The sequence below is a fragment of the Lacerta agilis genome, chromosome 16 (assembly GCF_009819535.1).
Source record: "Lacerta agilis isolate rLacAgi1 chromosome 16, rLacAgi1.pri, whole genome shotgun sequence".
Classification (NCBI taxonomy): domain Eukaryota; kingdom Metazoa; phylum Chordata; class Lepidosauria; order Squamata; family Lacertidae; genus Lacerta; species Lacerta agilis.
The window spans coordinates 38,871,016-38,891,387 of NC_046327.1; the positions used below are offsets into that span (position 1 = coordinate 38,871,016).

General features: G+C 47.2%; 1 protein-coding gene across 1 annotated transcript in view; it reads right to left on the minus strand.

Annotated features, from left to right (window-relative positions):
- The window catches only part of ICAM5 (intercellular adhesion molecule 5), a 35,232-nt gene that overhangs the window by 9,441 nt on the left and 5,419 nt on the right, over positions 1-20,372 (minus strand). The window contains exons 2-8 of the mRNA XM_033173899.1: positions 14,825-14,865; positions 11,542-11,814; positions 9,403-9,720; positions 5,687-5,965; positions 2,617-2,859; positions 1,345-1,587; positions 727-969 (exon numbers count right to left, since the gene is read on the minus strand). Of these exons, the coding sequence (XP_033029790.1) occupies positions 727-969; positions 1,345-1,587; positions 2,617-2,859; positions 5,687-5,965; positions 9,403-9,720; positions 11,542-11,814; positions 14,825-14,865 (1,640 nt within the window). The remainder of the gene's footprint in view (positions 1-726; positions 970-1,344; positions 1,588-2,616; positions 2,860-5,686; positions 5,966-9,402; positions 9,721-11,541; positions 11,815-14,824; positions 14,866-20,372) is intronic.

Consider the following 20,372-nt stretch of genomic DNA (forward strand, 5'->3'; position numbering starts at 1 on the left):
TACCCTTACCCTTACCCTTACCCTTACCCTTACCCTTACCCTTACCCTTACCCTTACCCTTACCCTTACCCAGGAGGCCACAAACTCCCTGCTATTGCTGCTCCACAGTTTAGGCTTGATCTTTCTTTTCTTTAAAGAGGAACAATGGTAGGAACTAATCATAAGCCAGCTGAAAAAAGAGTTAGGACTGTTCTGATGAACAAGCTTCAATTTCAATATTGACTTTAAAGAAATTATATTCAAAGCAAAGAAATAAATTACACACCCACTCACCCTCCCCCAACCTCCCCCATTTCTTAGCATTTGTGTTTTTTCCTACTGCTAGTCAGCCTTTGGTGACTTTTGCTGCTTCTTGTTAGCATTTTCGTTCCTCCAACTTCTTTTGCAGCCCTTCATTTTGCCACACTGCCATTCAGTAGAACTTTGTTCAAAAGAGCCCACAATCTCATCATGTCAGGTATGCCATTAACACCAGGACTAAGCCACTCTGTGGGTCAGTGAGGACAGTGAGGGCAAAAAGAAGCCAAATGGAGGAAGGACAAAGGGCATTAAAACAGCAGTCAGAAGCTGCTTGCACCAAGAGCCAGAGATCAGCTAAAACAAGAAGCGCTCATGAAAAAAATAACGCAGAACAGTGCAACTTTGTTTGGCTTGGTCCTGAAAGCAGCCACTCAAAAACCTACCAGCGTGGCCACCCCATTTGACAGATAGTCAGGGCTCACTTACACTCCACTTGAATGCTCACAACTCTGGTGCTGGAGCCATGCACATTTGTGGCTGTGCAGAAGTAGGTGCCGGCAGAGTCTCTGGTGACACTCTGGAGATGGCCAGGGCTATAAGTCACACCATCCTTAATGCACTCGATGGTTGGCTCTGGGTCTCCCCCAGCAGAGCAGGTGAACATTTGCTCTGTCCCTGATTTCCAGATCCAGCTATGGGGGCAACTCAAATCATTCATCTCAGGCCCATCTGGAAGACAGGGAGAAAAATAGAACCTGGTTTTACAGTGGTAATTATGGTCGGATAACACAACCCTGCTAGTGGTTCACAGTTGCGGCAGCCAGAGGAACTGCTTGACAATTCCAGCTGAAGACATATGGGCCTCAACAGAGCAAAAAATATATCCTCCTATACTTCTTACATTTCGGTGGGAACTTGGTCACCTTTTGCCACTACAAAGCTAGACAAATTTTATGGTCAGTTGTCTACTCTTAAGTTCTGTTAAAACCTGTGGGATTAAAGAATGGATCATCTGCACATGCCTAGTTGCTGCTTGTGCTTGGATTCTTCAGCATCAGCTGCACACATCATTCATGCAAGGGGCAAGGGGCAAGGGGCACTTACACTCAACCCTGCTTGTGACCATCTTGCTGCTTGATCCATGTGCATTGGTAGCGTTGCAGTGATAAACACCAGCATGGCTTTGTGTGACATTCTGCAGTTTGTTGGAAATGTACACTTTACCATCTTTCACGCAGGAAACGTCTGGAACTGGGACCCCATGAGCTTGGCAAATGAAATCCAGTTGGCTGCCTTCAACCCAAGTTTGGTTACTTGGGCAGTCAGACTCACTCAGCTGAGGCCCGTCTGCAACAGAGAGAAGATGGACAATGCATCTACTGAAAGATGGGCAGGAATAACTTGTCTTACGCCAAAAAGCAGCCCAAACGACCCCATAGTCTTATAATTAAGGATGTGGTCTCAGGTGACAGCCAAGGCCCAGGGAGGAGGATGAGCTGATCAAGCTTGTGTCTACCATACTGCCAGCTGAAGAACCTGAGCCTGGCCGCTTTGAACCTGCAGATCCTGGATCAGGGCCAGGGGCCAAATGTAGCCCTGCAGGCCTCTCCACCCAGCTCTCTTTCTCTTCTCCCCAGGCCAACTTCCTCAAGTGTTTAGCCTGGCCAAAATGTATACTTGAGCCCTGCTCATGCCTCTTGCTTGCCTGGGTGGAGGACTGAGAGGGGCATGAGAGTGTGTGTAGAAACTGGCATACTAGACCATAGCTGTCAACTTTCCCCTTTTCTTGTGAGGAATCCTATTCGAAATAAGGGAAGTTCCCTTTAAAAAGGGGGGAAGTTGACAGCTATGTACTAGACAAAGGTAAGAATGGCATTCACCATTCAGTACACTTTTGCTTCTGGTCTCATCCAGCACTGGCTTGCCTAGAATGGGATGTAGCCCTGGGGCTGAAAAGGCCCCCCACCCCTGTAGTAGATGCCCCCCCCAAGTCTGAGCAGGCAACTACCTCCCACTCCATAGCTCCTGCCCAGTGGTCAAAGGAACAAGCAAGGCAAGAAGCAGAGAAGCACTCAGTGGCAGACAAGGGAGCTGCCACTTCAGAAGCTGGGCTACTTGGGCAGGAGGGGCTGGAGCCAAGGAAGCAGGGTGTGCACAAGGCTTCTGCAAAGTTTGAGCTTTTATTTGAGCAGGTTGCTCACTGAGGGCTCTCCAAGGTGCTGCCACACTGTGAGCTCCCGCTTGAGATCAAGACCCAGCAGGCTGTTGCACCTGACATACATGATGCTAAATTCAGAGCCATTTTTCCCAGGGTGGCTAGCTTGGACCCCATTCTTGCTAGCCTCACATAGATCCTAACACAGAAATTTCACTTACATTCCACATAGATGGTGACGGTTCTGGTGATGGAGCCGAGCTCATTAGTGGCAGTACAGTTATAGACGCCGGTTTGGGTCCGGTTAACCTGTGTCTCCTTTTCCATGTTGTGAGCCACACCTTCTTTGGAGCAAGCCACAGTTGGCTTGGGGTTCCCCTTAGCCAGGCAGTGGAGGGTTTGATGTGTCCCCTCTACCCACGTATGGTTGCTGGGACAAATGGACTCATCCATTTCCGGCACATCTGCAATGTGCAGAGGGAACACACACATTGGTTGAGGCTCTTCTCTCTTTGGGTAAGAAATAAAGGGGGGGAGGTTTAATGTTGGAGAATGTTGGTCTGGAACATTTGGGTGGTGTTGGGCAGATGGTTACTTAAGCCTCATTGGTACAGGCAAGTGTATGTGAGCATGTTTTAAGAAAAGCTGGGCCTAGCATGAGGTAGATCAGGTGACTACCTTAGGCAGCTGGCTGTCATAAAAGGGTGACAAAGAGTTATTTATTATCTTTGATACTGTGGGCAACCCAAGGGAGTTGCCCCACTCTGCCTTGTGGCTGAGCTGGCCTTACCTGTTGTGTGTTTTGGCTTCAGGTATCAAAAAATCTTGGGCTGACTGGTTTCAGAATTTTATTGTCATTTTGTTTGGCTTCTCTTCTAAGCCACCTCACAAGTGGACTCTATTATTGCATTTGCAATTGTTCAAGATAAAACCCTTTTTGGAAACTACAGTGGATGCTCGGGTTGCAAACGTGATCCGTGCGGGAGGCGCATTCGCAACCCGCAGTGCAGCGTCTGCGCACACGCAGGTCATGATTCAGCACTTCTGCGCATGTGCAAAGCATGATTTAGCACTTCTGTGCATGCGCGAGCACTGAACCCAGAAGTAACCTGTTCCGGTACTTCTGGGTTCCGCACGGTGCGCCACCTGAAAAACGCACAACCCGAAGCGGCCGTAACCTGAGGTATGACTGTATTTTTGCCATTTTATGGATCTTTATTGTTTGTTTACAGATAGTTGCCTTGGTGATATTATCTTGTGCTGATTCAGTGTCATTGTATCACCACCATTGCATTGTTATACTCTGTGGGGATTATGGCAAGGAGAGCTAGTCTGTTTACATTTACAGATAAGGATAGAGGGAAAAAATAACATCTAAACTAACTTCTTGACAGCTTGACAGCCATCTGTCAGGAATGCTTTGATGGTGTTTCCTGGTTGGCAGGGGGTTGGACTGGATGGCCCTTGTGGTCTCTTCCAACTCTCTATGATTCTTTGAATTTGGGATATGACAATATGACGAATGACTGGTCTCAACTTATTAATACGCACAGAAAACGGTTGAGAATGCATTTACATGCAGTTTGGCTTAATGAATATTTAAAAGTAGAACACATTCTTCGAGGCTTACGCTTACAAAAGGCACCAACCCTCTTAAGGATGATGAAGCATTTTGCAAGGAGTGGTCATTAATTCTTAAATGCTTGTTTGACCTATTGTCACTCATTATAGAAGCTGCGGTATATGAGACAGAAAAGTTGGAGTGGTGTATCAAGACACTCCAAGACTCACTAAAGCAGCAGCAAGGGATCGATACTCTTGCAACAAAGATGAAAGAACTTGATATCAATATCAAACAGTAGTCAGAGCAGATTAATGAATTTTAAAAGTCAAAATTCTTAAGAGATCAACGCAATTACAACAACAAGCAGGTGTACTGGTGGTTTAATAAGGGAACTACAAATTTCAAGAGAACCACTCGGTATGATGCTGGAACTTTGAATTCTGATTATGACACATCAGAGCCAGCCTTATGTCAGGAGATGAGGGACTTGGGGTTCAACATAATGCTGGTGGAGCCAACTCCTCCTTGAGAGCTATGCATAGACCTAATACCAGACCTAATACCAGAGCTTTTAAGAAGGAAGCAGCTACATCTCAGAGTTCAAATTTTCACTCCCGTTCATCGAGGACATACCGCAGGTAGCAGTAATTAATTTGTCCTCTAGGCCACTTATGGCTATATAAACTGAAGTATTGAATCTGGGCTTATCCTTTGTCCCCACTCCACAATATAACTTTCCAGACGCAGGTTGATCTGCATAAACTTATACGAGTAATAAAACTTAAAGCATATTTTGGCCATGAGTCTCCCCACATTGTGAGTCATTTTTGACCCAAGTCACATTTTACACCACCTTTACTGGATCCCACCATTCAGGCTTTCCAAAACACAGTTTTGCAAGAGATTTCTTGAACAGAGGACCAATCGGTTAGAATTTTCAATATTATGTCAAGGGCACAAAGAACACAGGTCTTTGGGGGTGGAAAATGTGCTTTATAATTATGGTGTGTAATGTGCTTTAAATGTACAGTGTGTATCCAGCAAGCACACTGGCTTATCCCTGCAATTGAGCGTGCCAGCAAAGTGTGGCTGTGTACACCCCATTCATTTAAAGCATATCTCCCTTCCCCTAAAGGAACTGGAGTTTATGAAGAATGCTTGGATTGTAGCTCTGTGAGGGGTAAACTACGGTTCCCCGGATTCATTGTGGGTGGGTGTGTACACAGTCCCAATCTGTTAAACCATTCAAGTGGCAGCATTCAAGGGCTGTCATAAGACCACCTGTGGTATCACAGAAGATGCTGCGGGATCCACCTCTCAGGTGACATAGGGCTGGTGCCAGAGGTGGCAAAATGCCTCAAGCTAGGCAAGTTTGGGAAGGAGTACAAAGGCCTGGCTATTCTGGTTGTGGAGGTAGAAAGCTGTTCAGCCCTGCTTTCCTCCATATTCAGCAAATATGGAGAAAGGTGCAACCAAGTTTTTCTCTAGCTCACCAGGTGGATCTCTACCCCTACGTCTCCCACCTCATAGATCCCTTATGCCTCCTGTTCAAGTTTTCTGTAGATGTGGGGCTGGCATTCACACATGTGACCTCTGACCTTGCAGTTTAAAAACAGAGCGTTGCTGCTTGAAAGACACAGTTGTATCTCATATACAGTATATATATTACGTTTTTACCATAAAAAGAGCAAAATCAAACATTATTGGAATGGAAGTTCTATACTCACAGAAGACAGTAAGATTGGCAGACGTCTGCTTAAGGATGGTCTCGCCACCAATCACCCATTCTGCTTCACATATGAATTCCCTCCCATTATCTTCCTTCTCAACTATAAGGGTGGATTGCAGAGAGAGCTGGTTGCCAGACACCAGGGTCCTTCCAGAAGCAATTTTGATTTGAAGAGAAATGTCGGGTGGCTGAGTATCAGAAGAATTGCATATAATGGTCACAGAATCATTCACAAGAGTCTGAGATGGAAGGATCTTCAAGGAAGGCTCAGGGAAACCTGCAGTTACCATGAAGAAGATTGTTATTTGTATAACTACTCAACAATGCTCCCTCCTGGTTTCCAGCTAGATGCTGGTGAGTGGGAATGTTTGTTTTGAGCTCTCTGGCTGTCTACTGCCAGCTGGAAGCTACATCAAAATGTCAAATGCTAAAGGGTGTGGCCTGGGGTGGGTCCCGAAAGCCAGGCAGAGAGGTCTGGACAGCTCCCTTCATCCCTGCTCCTTTTTTGGAACACAGTCAACCACATATTTATCATGATGCCTGGTTTGTTTGGACCTCAAGGGTCCAGATCCAGAAAGTCTTTTTTGCTGCCTCCTCTAGATGAGAAACGAATAGCTAGGAAAACTTGAATGGTAATGGGAACCGCGGGAACTGCAAAATCATCTGCCAATTGAAAATAAGTAAGCATGAAGAATAGGTCTGTCTGGGATCCATAGTGTTAGCTTAGGAGATTTTGAATGTGTTCTGGTGCAGCCCATCATGCATAACGGTGTGCATCTAGAATTGGAGCAGCTTGTGGATAATTCAGGTTTGCTCTTATTGCTGCTTTAGCTGTTCTTCCCAAATGATATTTTTGTAGGAATCTGGTGTGTTTTTAATTACATGGCATATTTATTTCTTAAAACTGCCTTGAGCTCTTTAGAAAAGTGAAAAATAAACCCAGCAAATAAATGATGTTTACAAATTTACCATGTCTTCTGTGTGTTTGTGAACTGCTAACCACTCAAAGAAAAGCTGCCTGCATTTCCCCCTTTCATCGCTGAACTCTCCTAATGCATTTGCCGTATGTTCCATCATTTGCTCAGGTGAGGTCGGGGGCAGCTTGTCTCTGGGCACTTGAACAAAGGCTGTGAGTCAAACATCCCTCGCAGCTTCATTGAAGCACCAAGCTCAGAGACCAAAAAAAAAAAAAAAGATTGAGGGGAACAGGCAGTGTCTTTGTCACAGAGTTATTAATAGACTCCCACTAAAAGGATTATAATAATTACATATTTCCTGCATGCCCACCGGCAGTAGAATGCCTTTCCTGAAAACAGAACTGGAAATTGGTAGTTACGCAGGGGGGGGGGAATACAAGCTATGTTTTTTGTTCTGTGAATGAGGTCCTTGCTAAACTGGCTCACATCAAGAGCCTCTCAAATCCAGCATCCTGTAACTAATTGTAATCGCTCAGAGGAAGTGACTGAAAAGCTGTAAGATCCAAGGAAGGGAGTATGTAGGCATTCTGAAGTGGTCCAGCTTCTTTTCGCCACTTTCAGCATCAGAAAATAGCTTTATGTAAACTGGTTGGACTGCATTAAGTGCCCTGAAGTTTCCTGAAATATTGATTTGCTAATAAGATCAAAGAGGTTCATGAAAGGTTGGGAAACTAGACAAAAATGGGGGAAAGAGCCTCTGGATAATTGGGGGCTATTGATTCCTTCTGTTTCATTTCAAGGTACTGTTTCAGAAGTTGGGCACTTCCCTCACTCTCTGCCGAGGGCTTGTGCTCCTTTGGAGAACTGAACATGCAGAGGAGACTGTTGTAGCTTTAAGAAATATTATTTATTCACATATTTACACCTCCAGTCTGCATGGAGGGGGTCCAGTTCTTACAGCATGGTCATCTTAAGAGGGCCTTGTACCCCACAGCTGGGCAGCACTGGAGGGCAAGGCATCTCTCCCAGCCTGCCTTCAGCCAACCTGCCCAAGATGGATCTCCCCCTTCTTCCCAGCACACCTTGCCCAAAAGATTATCTATTCCTCTGCCACCTCAAACACACACCCTATCACCATGGCAACCTCTATCTGCCCAGGCCTAAGATTCCTCCCAGATGGGCCATCAACACCTTTTGTCATGTTAATGCCTCTATCCCAGGTGAGGCCCTAGCTTGGAAAGGAAGCCTGTTTTTCCACTGGCCTCCAATCTTCCCTTCAATACTCAATCAAAATCCTATGATTATGAATTTCTAGGGTTTCCCTCAAATCTTCTTCTTGTTGTTGTTCAGTCGTTCAGTCGTGTCCAACTCTTCGTGACCCCATGGACCAGAGCACGCCAGCCACGCCTATCCTCCACCGCCTCCCGCAGTTTGGCCAAACTCATGCCAGTCGCTTCGAGAACATCTCATCTTCTGTCGTCCCCTTCTCCTTGTGCCCTCCATCTTTCCCAACATCAGGGTCTTTTCCAGGGAGTCTTCTCTTCTCATGAGGTGGCCAAAATACTGGAGCCTCAACTTCAGGATCTGTCCTTCCAGGGAGCACTCAGGGCTGATTTCTTTAAGGATGGATAAGTTTGATTTTTTTGCAGTCCATGGGACTCTCAAGAGTCTCCTCCAGCACCAGAAATCAAAAGCATCAATTCTTTGGCGATCAGTCTTCTTTATGGTCCAGCTCTTACTTCCATACATTACTACTGGGAAAACCATAGCTTTAACTATACGGACCTTTGTCGGCAAGGTGATGTCTCTGCTTTTTAAGATGCTGTCTAGGTTTGTCATTGCTTTCCTCCCAAGAAGCAGGCGTCTTTTAATTTCGGGACTGCTGTCACCATCTGCAGTGATCATGGAGCCCAAGAAAGTAAAATCTCTCACTCTCAAATCTATAACAGTACTAATAAGTGAAAGCAAAAGGAATCCCTGCGGCATAACGAACAAGGGTGGTTCTGCTTGGGACCGCTCAGCCAGCTGAAGACACGCTTTCCAGCCCAACAAGGAGTGCAAGTCAGCAAGCTTACGTAGCAACCAGCCAGTTGCCCTGGCGACAGAGGCATGGAGGAAAACCCCCCATTGCACTGGCAATGTGTTTGCGCCTTCCTCTGCCTGCTTCTCTCTGTCCCCTACTTTCTTTTCCCCAGTCCTGCTGCCTTGCAATTGACCTCACTGTGCCTCTCTGACCTCTGATTTGGTCATGCATCGTTTATTCACATGGCTTTTTAAGAGGGAGAGAAACCACGAAAGCTGTTATGCTGAGCCAATGCTCTGGTGTGTTTCCTCTCAGTGCAGCAAAGAGGGAGGAGGGCAGGCATGATTTGAACACCCTGCACCAGCAGCACATTCCCAGTATGCTATGTTTAGCACTGGCTTACTGCTCATGTTCATACCAGAATAAAGGGAAGACAGGAGTACTGAGGCAGATGGACCAATGACTCGACTCCGTCTAAGACAACTTCTTATATTCTTGTGTCCTCATGATGCTGGACACAAAAATTTTAAATACACCTTTCCAATTTTCATTCCACTAATATAGAAGTGTGTGTGTGTGCTTAATGTGTGACAGTCTCTTGTTAAAAAACAACAACACACAGCTTCTGCCAGTTCATTCTTCAAATTCTGAGCTATTTTCTTTCTCTTTTTACAGTAATACAAGTCATTAATTTTCAGTGAAAATTTCAAAATTTATTTTCATTCTTAAGAAGAGAAGAAATAGTATACAAACAATAAAAAGCTTGCAACTCACCAAAGACCTTTAGGACCTTGGGGAAGGATGCCTTCTCCAAGAAGGGCCCTTCCGGCCTCAGGTCCAGGGCTGCGTGGCAGGTGACTTCCTCCCCGTGGTCGTCCTGCCGAGCAGCTGTGGTGTGAGTCACCACAACATCACTGGCTGCATTGTCACCGTGGTCCTCAAAGGTCTTCACATACAGCTCCTCCTTCCCTTTATGTAAGGTCACAGTGAAGTTCTGGATGGGGGCAACGCTGAAAACCCGGCATGTCAAGTTATATTCCTCACCCACCTCCATCATTGGCAATGGATCCAACACTACCTGCTCTGGAATCTCTGAAATGATATGTGGAAGCACATTGGGATGGGATGGTAAGAAAAACACCGGGAACTCATTTGAATAGTGGAAGGCTTGGTTTCTGGTGGGCGGGGCTTGTGCTCTGGCCTGGGATGAGCCCCTCCCTTCCGGGTGGGCTCCCTTAAGAGGGACCATCGGCCTCCTCTTGCTTCTTGCCTCAGACTTGCCTCATGTTGCATTTAGTTTCTCTCATTATGTTATTTTGTTACAGTTTTCTCTCAGTTTATTATTAAAGCTTGTTTACATTTACATGAGCCACTTATTTCTCTCAAAGAGAAAGAAACTTGGCTGAGTGAGGGGATATTCCCAGTTTGCCAGGAGGATTGGTTTTGCTAATGACCCTCCACCTCCACAACAGGGATTACACACGAATGGCAGCTGCTGCTGCTGCTGTTGAAATCCCACAAGTAGAGAAGGACCAGATCATGAAGGCCACATCCACACAATACATTTAAAGCATTATGGTGCTACTTTAAACACTCATGGCTCCCCCCCCCCCAAATTCTGGGAGTTGTACTTTGTTAAGGTTGCTGAGAGTTATTAGAAGACCCCCCCTCCCCCTCCAAGAGCTACAACTCCCAGAGTTCCCTGGGCAGAGCAATTGATTGTTAATTAACCGTAGTGGTGGGCTGCAGAGCTTTTGCCACAATAGGGAAATGCATGAGAAATAGGAGGTGATTGTTCAATGCACAATTGTATAACCTACCCATAAATAAATCAAAATGAGTGTTCAATAAATAGCCGATATCTTCGTGCAAACAAATCAGGATGACTGCTCCATAAACAGGTCATCTGGAAGCCCACAGAATCTCCAAGAAGAGTAAAAACTCAAGGTGAAGGGACAGAAACAAAGGAGGGGGAGGCTGTTTTCTGCTTTACTTGATATTTGTTATTTGCCATTCCCATGACCCCCAGGCTCCTCCTTAACCACTAGACATAGCCAGGTTCTGCTGCCTGACATGCAAGGTGCCATCCTTAACCTTCCACTACTATGTCACCAGGATCCATCCCTGTTGACCCTCTGCAAGAGGCCCATTCAGGCAATCAGGGAGTCAGGATGGAGAGTCAAGGGTGGTCAAACACCCTACTTTACAGGGGGCAGTCCTTTAATTAAGACTGTCAAATATTATTGGAAAGGTCCTCTGCTTACCTGGCTGCCTAGTCCAAGGCTAGCTTAAAGATGAAGAAGGGCAGAAGGCACCTTGAAGTTGCCTCTCAACAGACAGGAGACTGAACTGGCCCACTATCCACAGACTCCCTATGATGTGAGCTGCATTAAATTCCTATTTAAGCTCCAGTCATTCTTTTTAAATGTATGCGTTTATGCAAATTCTATGCAAATCTCTGTCCCTCTTTTTTATGATGCATACAACAAAGGGCCACCACAGCGGTCAAGAGATCATCCACCAGATCCCAAGAACACTCCTTTGGAGTCAAAGGCAAGCATATTCACGCATATTAAGAAATGTGCATTTGAGCACTTCTCTTTGCTCCTAAGAGGCGATACACCTCAGAACTTTCAAATGGTGCTGCTCATGCTGGGATTTGAGAAAGGAAAGGATCTTCAGTTGTGGGGCTTCCACTGCAATGCCATCCTCCTTTGGGAAGGAAACTAGCTTGGCCTGACGCCGTTCATCTTGTTCAATCTCTGAGGCCAAACTGGCTTGGATTTTGGTAATTGCCTAGATCAGAGACTGCACAGGGGCAAGCCACTACAAGTTCCCTAGAGAAAAGGATAAAGATGCAAACACTACATTTTGTTTTGTTTTTAAAATAGCATTTGCTTCATAGCTACTTACGATACACCGTGATGTTTGCATGCGCAGATCTGTGCTTTCCGTAACAGCTGAAGGAGCACTGTGCAGTGGGCGCCCACTCCGTGATGTTCACAAGCTGGAAGGCTGCCCAGCCGGTCCCATTGTCTCTCTTCTCCTTGATCAGAGATGTCTCCAAGCTTCCCCTGGCATCTGTTTCCTGACAGCTGGCACTGCAGTTCAGCCAGAGAGACCCACCATGCACCACCACAGGGTTTTTCGGCCAAATGGTCACATCAAAAGTGTGCTGTTCAGCTCCTGAAATAGTGCACATGCTCACAAGCATTTTGTCAGGGAGTTGGCAAAAAAGAAGGAGGTCACACACAGATTGACAGGGTCCTAAAACAGAGAGGTTCTAATATTCCATGTCTTGGCAGTCTTTAAAACTGCCTTCAGATGTCTTCTAAAAGTCAGATACAGTAGTTGTTTTTCTCTTTGACATCAGACGGGAGAGCGTTCCACAGGGCGGGTGCCACTACAGAGAAGGCCCTCTGCCTGGTTCCCTGTAAGCTCGCTTCTCACAAGGAGGGAACAGCCAGAAGGCCCTCGGAGCTGGACCTCAGTGTCCAGGCTGAACGATGGGAGTGGAGACGCGCCTTCAGGTATACAGGACCAAGGTCATGTAGGGTTTACAGTTTGGCACCAATACTTTGAACTGTGATCAGAAACATACAAGTGCTTGGGAACTTTCTGTCCATATTCTACTTTTAAGACCACATTCAGCCTTAGGTAACATGCTGGGTGACCCAGGAGGCGCTGTGGGTTAAACCACGGAGTCTAGGGCTTGCTGATCAGAAGGTCGCCGGTTCGAATCCCTGCCACGGGGTGAGCTCCCGTTGCTCAGTCCCTGCTCCTGCCCACCTAGCAGTTCAAAAGCACATCAAAGTGCAAGTAGATAAATAGGAACTGCTCCAGCGGGAAGGTAAACGGTGTTTCCGTGCACTGCTCTGGTTCGCCAGAAGCAGCTTAGTCATGCTGGCCACATGACCTGGAAGCTGTATGCCGGCTCCCTCGGCCTATAGAGCGAGATGAGCGCCGCAACCCCAGAGTTGTCTGCGACTGGACCTAATGGTCAGGGGTACCTTTACCTTTATTTTTAATTGTAAATTTTAAAAGAGTTTTAAAGCATATTTTAAACTGATGTAACATGCCCAGGGACCTTAGGGTGAAGGGCGGGTAAAAAACAGCAACCACAGTAACAGACACAGAGCAATAATTTAGATACGTCTCTGTCCTGGGGTGCATTCAAGCTAAACTTTGACACAAGCACGGCAGCAGAGAGCAGGGAGGAAGACATACAGGGGAAGCATATGCATTCCTTTCAGTTACATATACACAGTGTGTGTGATGTGTGTGTGTGTGTGTGTATACAATGATCAGATGCATAAGAAGGAGCCCTGAGGCTGGACGCTTTGGCTTGCAAACTATCCTGTTTCCCAGGTGCCCCAAGGGGAAGCCCACAAGCAGCTAAAAAGGAGGGGGGTTTCTATACCTTTAATAGTCAAAAAGCTCCCACCTGTCAAAATTTTCTGCCAAAGGTACAGGAGCCCTGCTGTTCTCCTTTGCATCTAGTTGTGGAATTGCAACAAGAGGGAAGCAAATTGTTGCAAGTGTCCCTGAGTCTACAGGATATGGCAAGGGAGCCAGAAACCCACAATCATGACTTTCACCCCCTCCCTTTCAGAACCGTGTCTTTCAACTCTGCCCATAGTAGGCATCGCTTGAATTGAGACTTCTTTGTTTCTGATGCTGGGGTATGGGAAGCAAGAATGTTTTAAATTTTTTGCCCCTGACCATATGCAGAGTATCTCTCACGCACTGCTGAGTACCACAACCATCCTCCGTGGAGTGAGAATTAAACTTCAGAACTCCATTCTTTTTTTATTATTATTTTCTTTATTTTCTCTCCCCCCCCCTTTTTTTAGAAGAAGAGTTTGGATTTGATATCCCGCTTTTCAAAGGAGTCTCAAAGCGGCTAACATTCTCCTTTCCCTTCCTCCCCCTCTGTGAGGTGAGTGGGGCTGAGAGACTTCAGGGAAGTGTGACTAGCAAAAGGTCACCCAGCAGCTGCATGTGGAGGAGCGGAGACGCGAACCCGGTTCCCCAGATTATGAGTCTACCGCTCTTAACCACTACACCACACTGGCTCCCAGAACTCCATTCTAAGAGCCAGAGAGAAAAACTCAGGGCAGACTATGATCCCAGTGGACACTTTACCCAGACATCCCATGGAAGAGAACCCAAAGCACCTCTGGGAAGGCACACACATACAATTTTTGTAAACAGCAGTATATAAATTGTGTTAAATAAATGCAATGCTTAAACCATCAGTTGAAAGAGCCTGAAACAAAAGCTTTCCTCACTGGTTCTCTTTATACTAGACGCCAAGAAGAACGAGTCTTATCGTTTCCCAATGAAGGGGAGGGGGGTGGGATGCAGGATGCAGCATTAGAGGGTGGTTTACGGGGGGGGGGCGCAAGCTGTCTGGTCACAGGCACGTGCCGAGTCCCTGTAAGATAGCTAGACAGAGATGCCTATAAAGTCCCCAGTAATTGTGCGCGCGCGTACACACACACACACACACACACACACACACACGGTTGGAGAATGACCTCCTTGTTTCTAGCCCCGCACAGCCCAGGCGAATTCATCCAGCTGCATCCATCTCAGCAGATTCCATCAGTGGCGAGGAAAGGCGAGCCTCCCCTCCAAGCCCCCTTGCTTTTGTCACCAGCTCCCCGAGAAGCCCATCGCCATAGACTGGAGGAAAGGAGCGCATCGGCTGAGACCCTTACCTGCCGGCCCCAGAAGCAGCAGCAGGAGGAGGAGGAGGAGGAAGCAGCAGCCGAGCAAGAGATGTCCGAGTTTCTGGGGTCTTCATGGCTGAGAAAGCAAAGCTGAGCTGGAGAGAGAAGCCTAGAGAGCGGAGGGGGAGAAGGCGGGGGGGCTCTGGATTGGTTTAGCGTTGCTAACTTGGTATCTAAGGAAGAGGAAGCAGCAGAGGCGGCACAGAAAGCAGCAGAAGCTGGGGACCTGCTGTTCTCGGGGGCCAGAATCTGCGTGTTTCTCTTCCCACCCGCCTCAACTCCTCAGGAAGAGACCCTGCCCCATAGCATCAGCAGAATGGTCCACCCATTCCTGCATCCCATTTCCCATTGTCGGCAGCGTGATGGATGCCACAGATGGAGGTGGGGCGGGGAAATGCAAGACCCCCGCTCGGATTGCCGCAAGCACAATGGGTCACCTGAAAAAATGGGCAGAAGCCCACCTGCAGTTTTGTAGTCTTCCAGGTGCGGGTTGTGAACGGCACTGAGGGAGAGAAAGAGCCAGAGAGGGAGAAAGAGATGGGGTGCTTGAGATCTTGATGGAGGAGTCAGAGAACTTGTTTGCACAAACCTCGTGCTATTCCAGCAGGGGGAACTGCCTGACTGCAGGTCTCACATGGAAGGTCTTGAGCCTTCCTGGGTCAGCACCTCCCTCTTAAGAAGCCAAGGGAGCAACAGAGCAGAGGTTGTAGGGGGGTGAGGTTAGGGGAGGCCGCCACCCCGGGCACAGTTTTGCAGGTGCACAAGGCAGTTGTGAGCTGTTGTGTCCTTTTCAGCCCCCTCAGCTGGATGGCACCTGAGAAAGACACAAACAGCTCATGGCACTCTGCCAGCCCAGCAAAAAGTGATGCTGGGCTCACAGGGTGCCATGAATGCACCCCCCCCAAAGCCAGCTGGCCAGAGCGTGGGGATCGGTCTGGCGCTGTTTCCCCACCCCCAAGGCGTGCCCTGCCCCCATGGCGCACTGTGAGTGCCCTGGCACGCACTTGCCCCCCCCCCCAGGCACCGGTGGGGAACACTCTGCCACTGCAACAGGAATATGGGGGAGGGCACAGGAGAAGCAAAGTATAATTCTAGGTGGGTGAGCTGTGGGTATACTATGAAACTAATGAAGCTTAAGCTTAGTCCACGTTGTTTATCAATTTTGGGTCTAGGAGAACCAATTTGAGGTGCACAACTCAAATCTTTCTATGATGCATCATGCATGAATGTAACAGTTCTCTAATTTTCATCCCCTGCCCCATAACTTGAAAACTATAAGGCATAGGCAAGAAAACTATAACTTCACACACACACACACACACACACAGGATAATACTTTGTGCATCTGATGAAGCAGATTACCGGTAATTCATAATAATACATAATATTAGTTGTTATTGTATTAGTCATTAAGATGAATCAATACACCTTGTTGTTTTTACGTACCAGAAAACTGCATCAGCAAACTCCTAAGGATAAAATGTTAGCGAGCTAGAGAACCATGCCTTTTCCATTGTTTGAAAAAGGCTGGTGTCCCTCTAGATGCACTTTAGTGGGAATGGAGAAACACATAGACTTAGGCTTCTAATGGGCTGATATGAGCACTACCAAAGCAGAAGGGTGGGCAGGTGACATTATTGTAGTGACAGATGGCTCATCCCCTATTTAGGAAGGAAAGCAAGGGACCATCTTGGACCCTGGACACCTTCAAGAATCTGCTCTTGTGGGTGGGCTGATGAGTCTTGCCAGTTCCTGGAGAGGATTCTTTGGCAAGCCTTCTTGTTCAAAGGTTGCTCCAATGGCAAAAGCTAAGCTGCCCAGATCCATTTCATTTTGCTCTCCTCTCTGGGACACAAGGCAAACTTTCGGAGAACGGGAACCTCTCAATTCCCAGCACAGGGCAACCCTCCCCGACTCTGAAATCTGAACTGTGCAGCAGCTACAGCTAGAAAGCACTTCAGAGTGGTTACCCACATTGGCCTGACCCTGGCTTAGGTGCCACTCATTCTTGCCTCGGCCCATACCTGCTTCTGGAATTGTGTGCATGTGCATAAATTAGCACTGTTGCCGTAAGGATTCAGATGGCAACCATCTCCCCCCCGCCCAATCTTCCCCTCCTACCAAGGCTGTAACTAGGGGATGGTGAGGTGGGCCCCCACCAGGGGCTCAGGCAATGGGGGGGGGGGCGCAAAATCAGCTAAAATTATGTCCATAAATAGAAGTATCAATTATTGCCTCATAATAAATGGTTTTAAATAGAGGGTGAATTGAATGGGTGGAAGGGGGGGTTGGAGGAGAGGTGGAAAGAAGAGCTAACTTGTCGGTGGCTGGGGGGTGCAATCTGGACGGTTCTGCCAGGGGCGCAAGATCACCCGGCTACGACTCTGCCTCCTACCTTCAAAAGAAGGAGCTTCCAAAGGGAAGAGCTATTTAGGGTAAGTTGACTAGCACTGACCAGCAGCACAGTTGTGGGAATCGACAGATACAGTGGTGAAATGCCTGGGCATGTGCATGTACCTGTCTACTGTGGCCCAATGTGTCCACTTCATTTTTTACTTTTATTTTGCAGGGAAGGCCGTCCTTAGAGAACATGCCCTCAGTGAGAGAGGTGCTCCTTGCCACTGTCACCTCTTGCCCTCTCCCTTTGGGCCATATCTTCTGCCTTGTCCAAAAGGAAAAGGCAAGGCTTTGGGGTCAGTGCAGTGGGTCCCTCGCTCGGATGGGGGGCCTAACAGGTGCCAACAATGTCAACCCCTGATGCCAGCTCTGATGCCAATCCTAAGCTATTGAGAGACTGCCAGCTCACCGGTATACCATCAGCTTTCCTGGCTTCCTCATTCAGCCTGCCCGCTCAGTGGCTAATTTGACTACGGAGCCTCCTCCCCTGGACCACCAGTCCTATCAGGTTCTTTGAAAGCATTGCCATCCATCTGTAGCCCAGGTGTGAGGAACCTTTGGTCCTCCAGATGTTGCCGAACTACAACTCCCATCAGCTTCAGCAAGCATGGGAGTTGCCGTTCAGCAACATCTGGAGGGCCAAAAGTACCTCACACCTGGCGTAGCCAATGCCTCTGCAGTAGCAAATGCTGGTTATGAATCTACATTTGGGAAGTAATCCCTTGTGACCAAGCAGGAGGAAGCTTGCTAGAGCCAAGGAAAGACCCTGCAGCACTGATAAGTTCATAGGTCTCCAGCCTCGAGATTCACAATGCATGGATGACAATGACGTTTAAGGGCACAGTCCACCCGCCCCATGGATATCTCTTGTTCCCAAAGGTGCAAGGTACATCTTCAGCTTGGCTAAGTGATTAGATGCTTTAGCTCAGAAACTGAAAGGAAAGATGCAAGTTGTAACATGGGGAAATCCAGCTCTGGAGCAGAGCCAAATGACATGCTCCAATAAACCCATTTTTAAAAATAACTTTCTATGGTTTTGATCAGTTTGCTCAGTTTATGCATCCTTTTAAAAGTGTTTAAATTGATACGATGTTCTGGCTGGGGTTCTGCATCAGTTTTCTGCTTTAAAAAAACATTCCCCTTCTCAGCTGCTATTTGCCCTGAAATTAGCAGGACAAATTGCAGCTAAAACAGGGATTTTTCAGGCAGAAATTGGCATGGAACCCAGATCCAGGAAGCCCTGTGGCCACTTTTTCTTCAAAATAAAAGTAGCCAGTTTAAGCACATTTTAAAGGTGGGTTGATTGTGATGCGTCATTTGGATTATGCAGATGGTGCACAGGCATGTGTTTTTTATTTTTATTGTTTTCAATTGTTTTTAACTGTTTTGTGTGTTGTGGGGGAGGTTATTCGGCTGTTTCTGTTTGTGTTTTTATATGGTAATTTTATCTTGTAAACTGCCCTGAGACCTCGGGTATAGGGTGGTATATAAATTTAAATAATAATAATAATAGCCTGAGACACCTTTGTGGTTTTGGTACATTGGTGCCCATGGTGCTCCCCTCACTTATCTCCTTACCTGGCATAAAGTGTGATGATTTTTATCTGTCTGGTAAAAATTGTTATTTTTTTCCTGAGTTTTGTGCCAACTCCTGCAGCCAAGCTGGTGCCAAATGTATTGCTCTGCTTTCCTTTGGACCACATCAGTTAAGCTGGTCTTGTCTGGGCAGCCCAGAACCTCCATGCACACAGCCATACACAGGCTTGTGACCCATGGAGTCACTTCAGTGCTGCTAAGACAGCAAATACAACGTGGAAGGGCAGCAATTACAGGCTACCACTCTCTGCAGCCACAGCAGGCACTGTGATTCTCCAGCAGTTCCTCTTCACCCCTGGAGACTCACTCCATTGTCTCTCAAGACAGATGGATGGCAACAACAACAAAAAATACTGGGTTTTTAATGGCTTTTGAATAAGTTTTCGGTGGTTAACTTTTAAACAAGCCCAGAGGATTCTGCTATTTGTCTTAATTGTTCTGTTGTAAATTGGTTTAAAAATAGGTTTTATGCCAGCTTGGAAATGTCGTGTTGAAAGGCAGGATAAAACAATATTGAACAACTGGATAAATGTCTGCTGCTGGCCCCTTCCATTCTCTCACCTCAAGCTTGATATGCTTGCAATTGCTTTTTTGTGAGGCAGGTGCTTCTCAGATGGCTTGTTCTATAATCCTTGACACGCTTGCAGAAAGCTCCATTCAACTCAATGAGAGTTACTTATGCGTAAGCATGCACAAGATTATGCTCTTATAGTCTGACTGGGAACAAGTGTCTGCAAGGGTTATTCCTAACAGCAGCCTGCATCTCAGCAATAGTAATAATAGTCTGGGCATATGGGGGCAGTTTCAGCCTGTACTTGATGGTGCCAGATGGTTGCAAAGAGCCTTTTGGGGGAGGCATGCAGGCGTGCTATTTCAAATTTCAACCCTAAAGCACACGCTTGAATCGCGTAAAGATGAACTGCACCCCCCTCCCCCCAAAAACCCACCCAGAGAGGGGGACATGGGTGTGGCCAGGGGGCAGCTGCCTCCCTAAATCAAGTAAATAAATAAAAATACCTACCTGACCAATCCTGCCACAGATAGCTTGGTTCTGTCCCCCTAAGATACAGCCTGACCCCCAAATAAATCCTTGGTACTACCATGGAGAGAACCCTGTTATACTGTGGGAATATCCGTTATGAACAGATAGGAATTTGGCCAAGTATGTACTCTTACTGAACTGTATAGTTACTTTGACACAAATTTGGGGCTATTCCCTTCACTGAACTGTAAAGATGTTTGGGCAAGACTCCTCAGGGGCAAAGGAGTTGGTTTAATTTAGGGCTCATCCAGAACCGGTGCTAAGCTTTCTTGCGCCCTAGGCGAGACCACCTTCTGGCACCCCCTGCCACCTGCCACCTGCCAAAGCCTGCTTTAGCAGAAGGTGGGGGTGGTGGAGAGGCAAGCAGCAGTTTCTCCACTGTAGCAGAGAAGCTGCTGCTCACCCATCCCACGGTCCGCCCCCTGCCAATGCCTGCTTTAGCGGGAGGTGGGGGGTGGTGTAGGGGGCAAGCAGCACCTCTCCGCTACAGCAGAGAAGCTACTGCTAGCCCCCCTGCCCCCCCCCCCGCGCCCAAGCCTGGCCAGCGCCCCCTCCATTTTGGCGCCTAGTTCGCCTTAATGGACGCGCCGGCCCTGGGCTCATCCACCTTTTAGCTTGATCCATCTTTTGATCACATTGTGCACCAATTAGTTCCCCCGGACCTGAGACTTTTTCTTGTTGCTCCATGGCTGGGCCTTGTGAAAATCTGAGCGTACCTGCTGAACTGAAGCTCTGTTAAGTGAAATTTCGGATTTCCCATGCACCTGATAAGATCCAATTCATCAGGTAAGATTGGATTTTTGCAAGGCACAACTACGAAAGACAATAAGACCTGGGGAAATTTATTGGCACACAATGCGATCAAAAGACAGGTCAAGTGAAACTATGGGTGAACCCTTACTGTCTCCCTCATTTTTGCTAGTTAGGTGTTATGAGTTACACCCAGGCAGAGATCCATTTTCAATCCCTTTTCT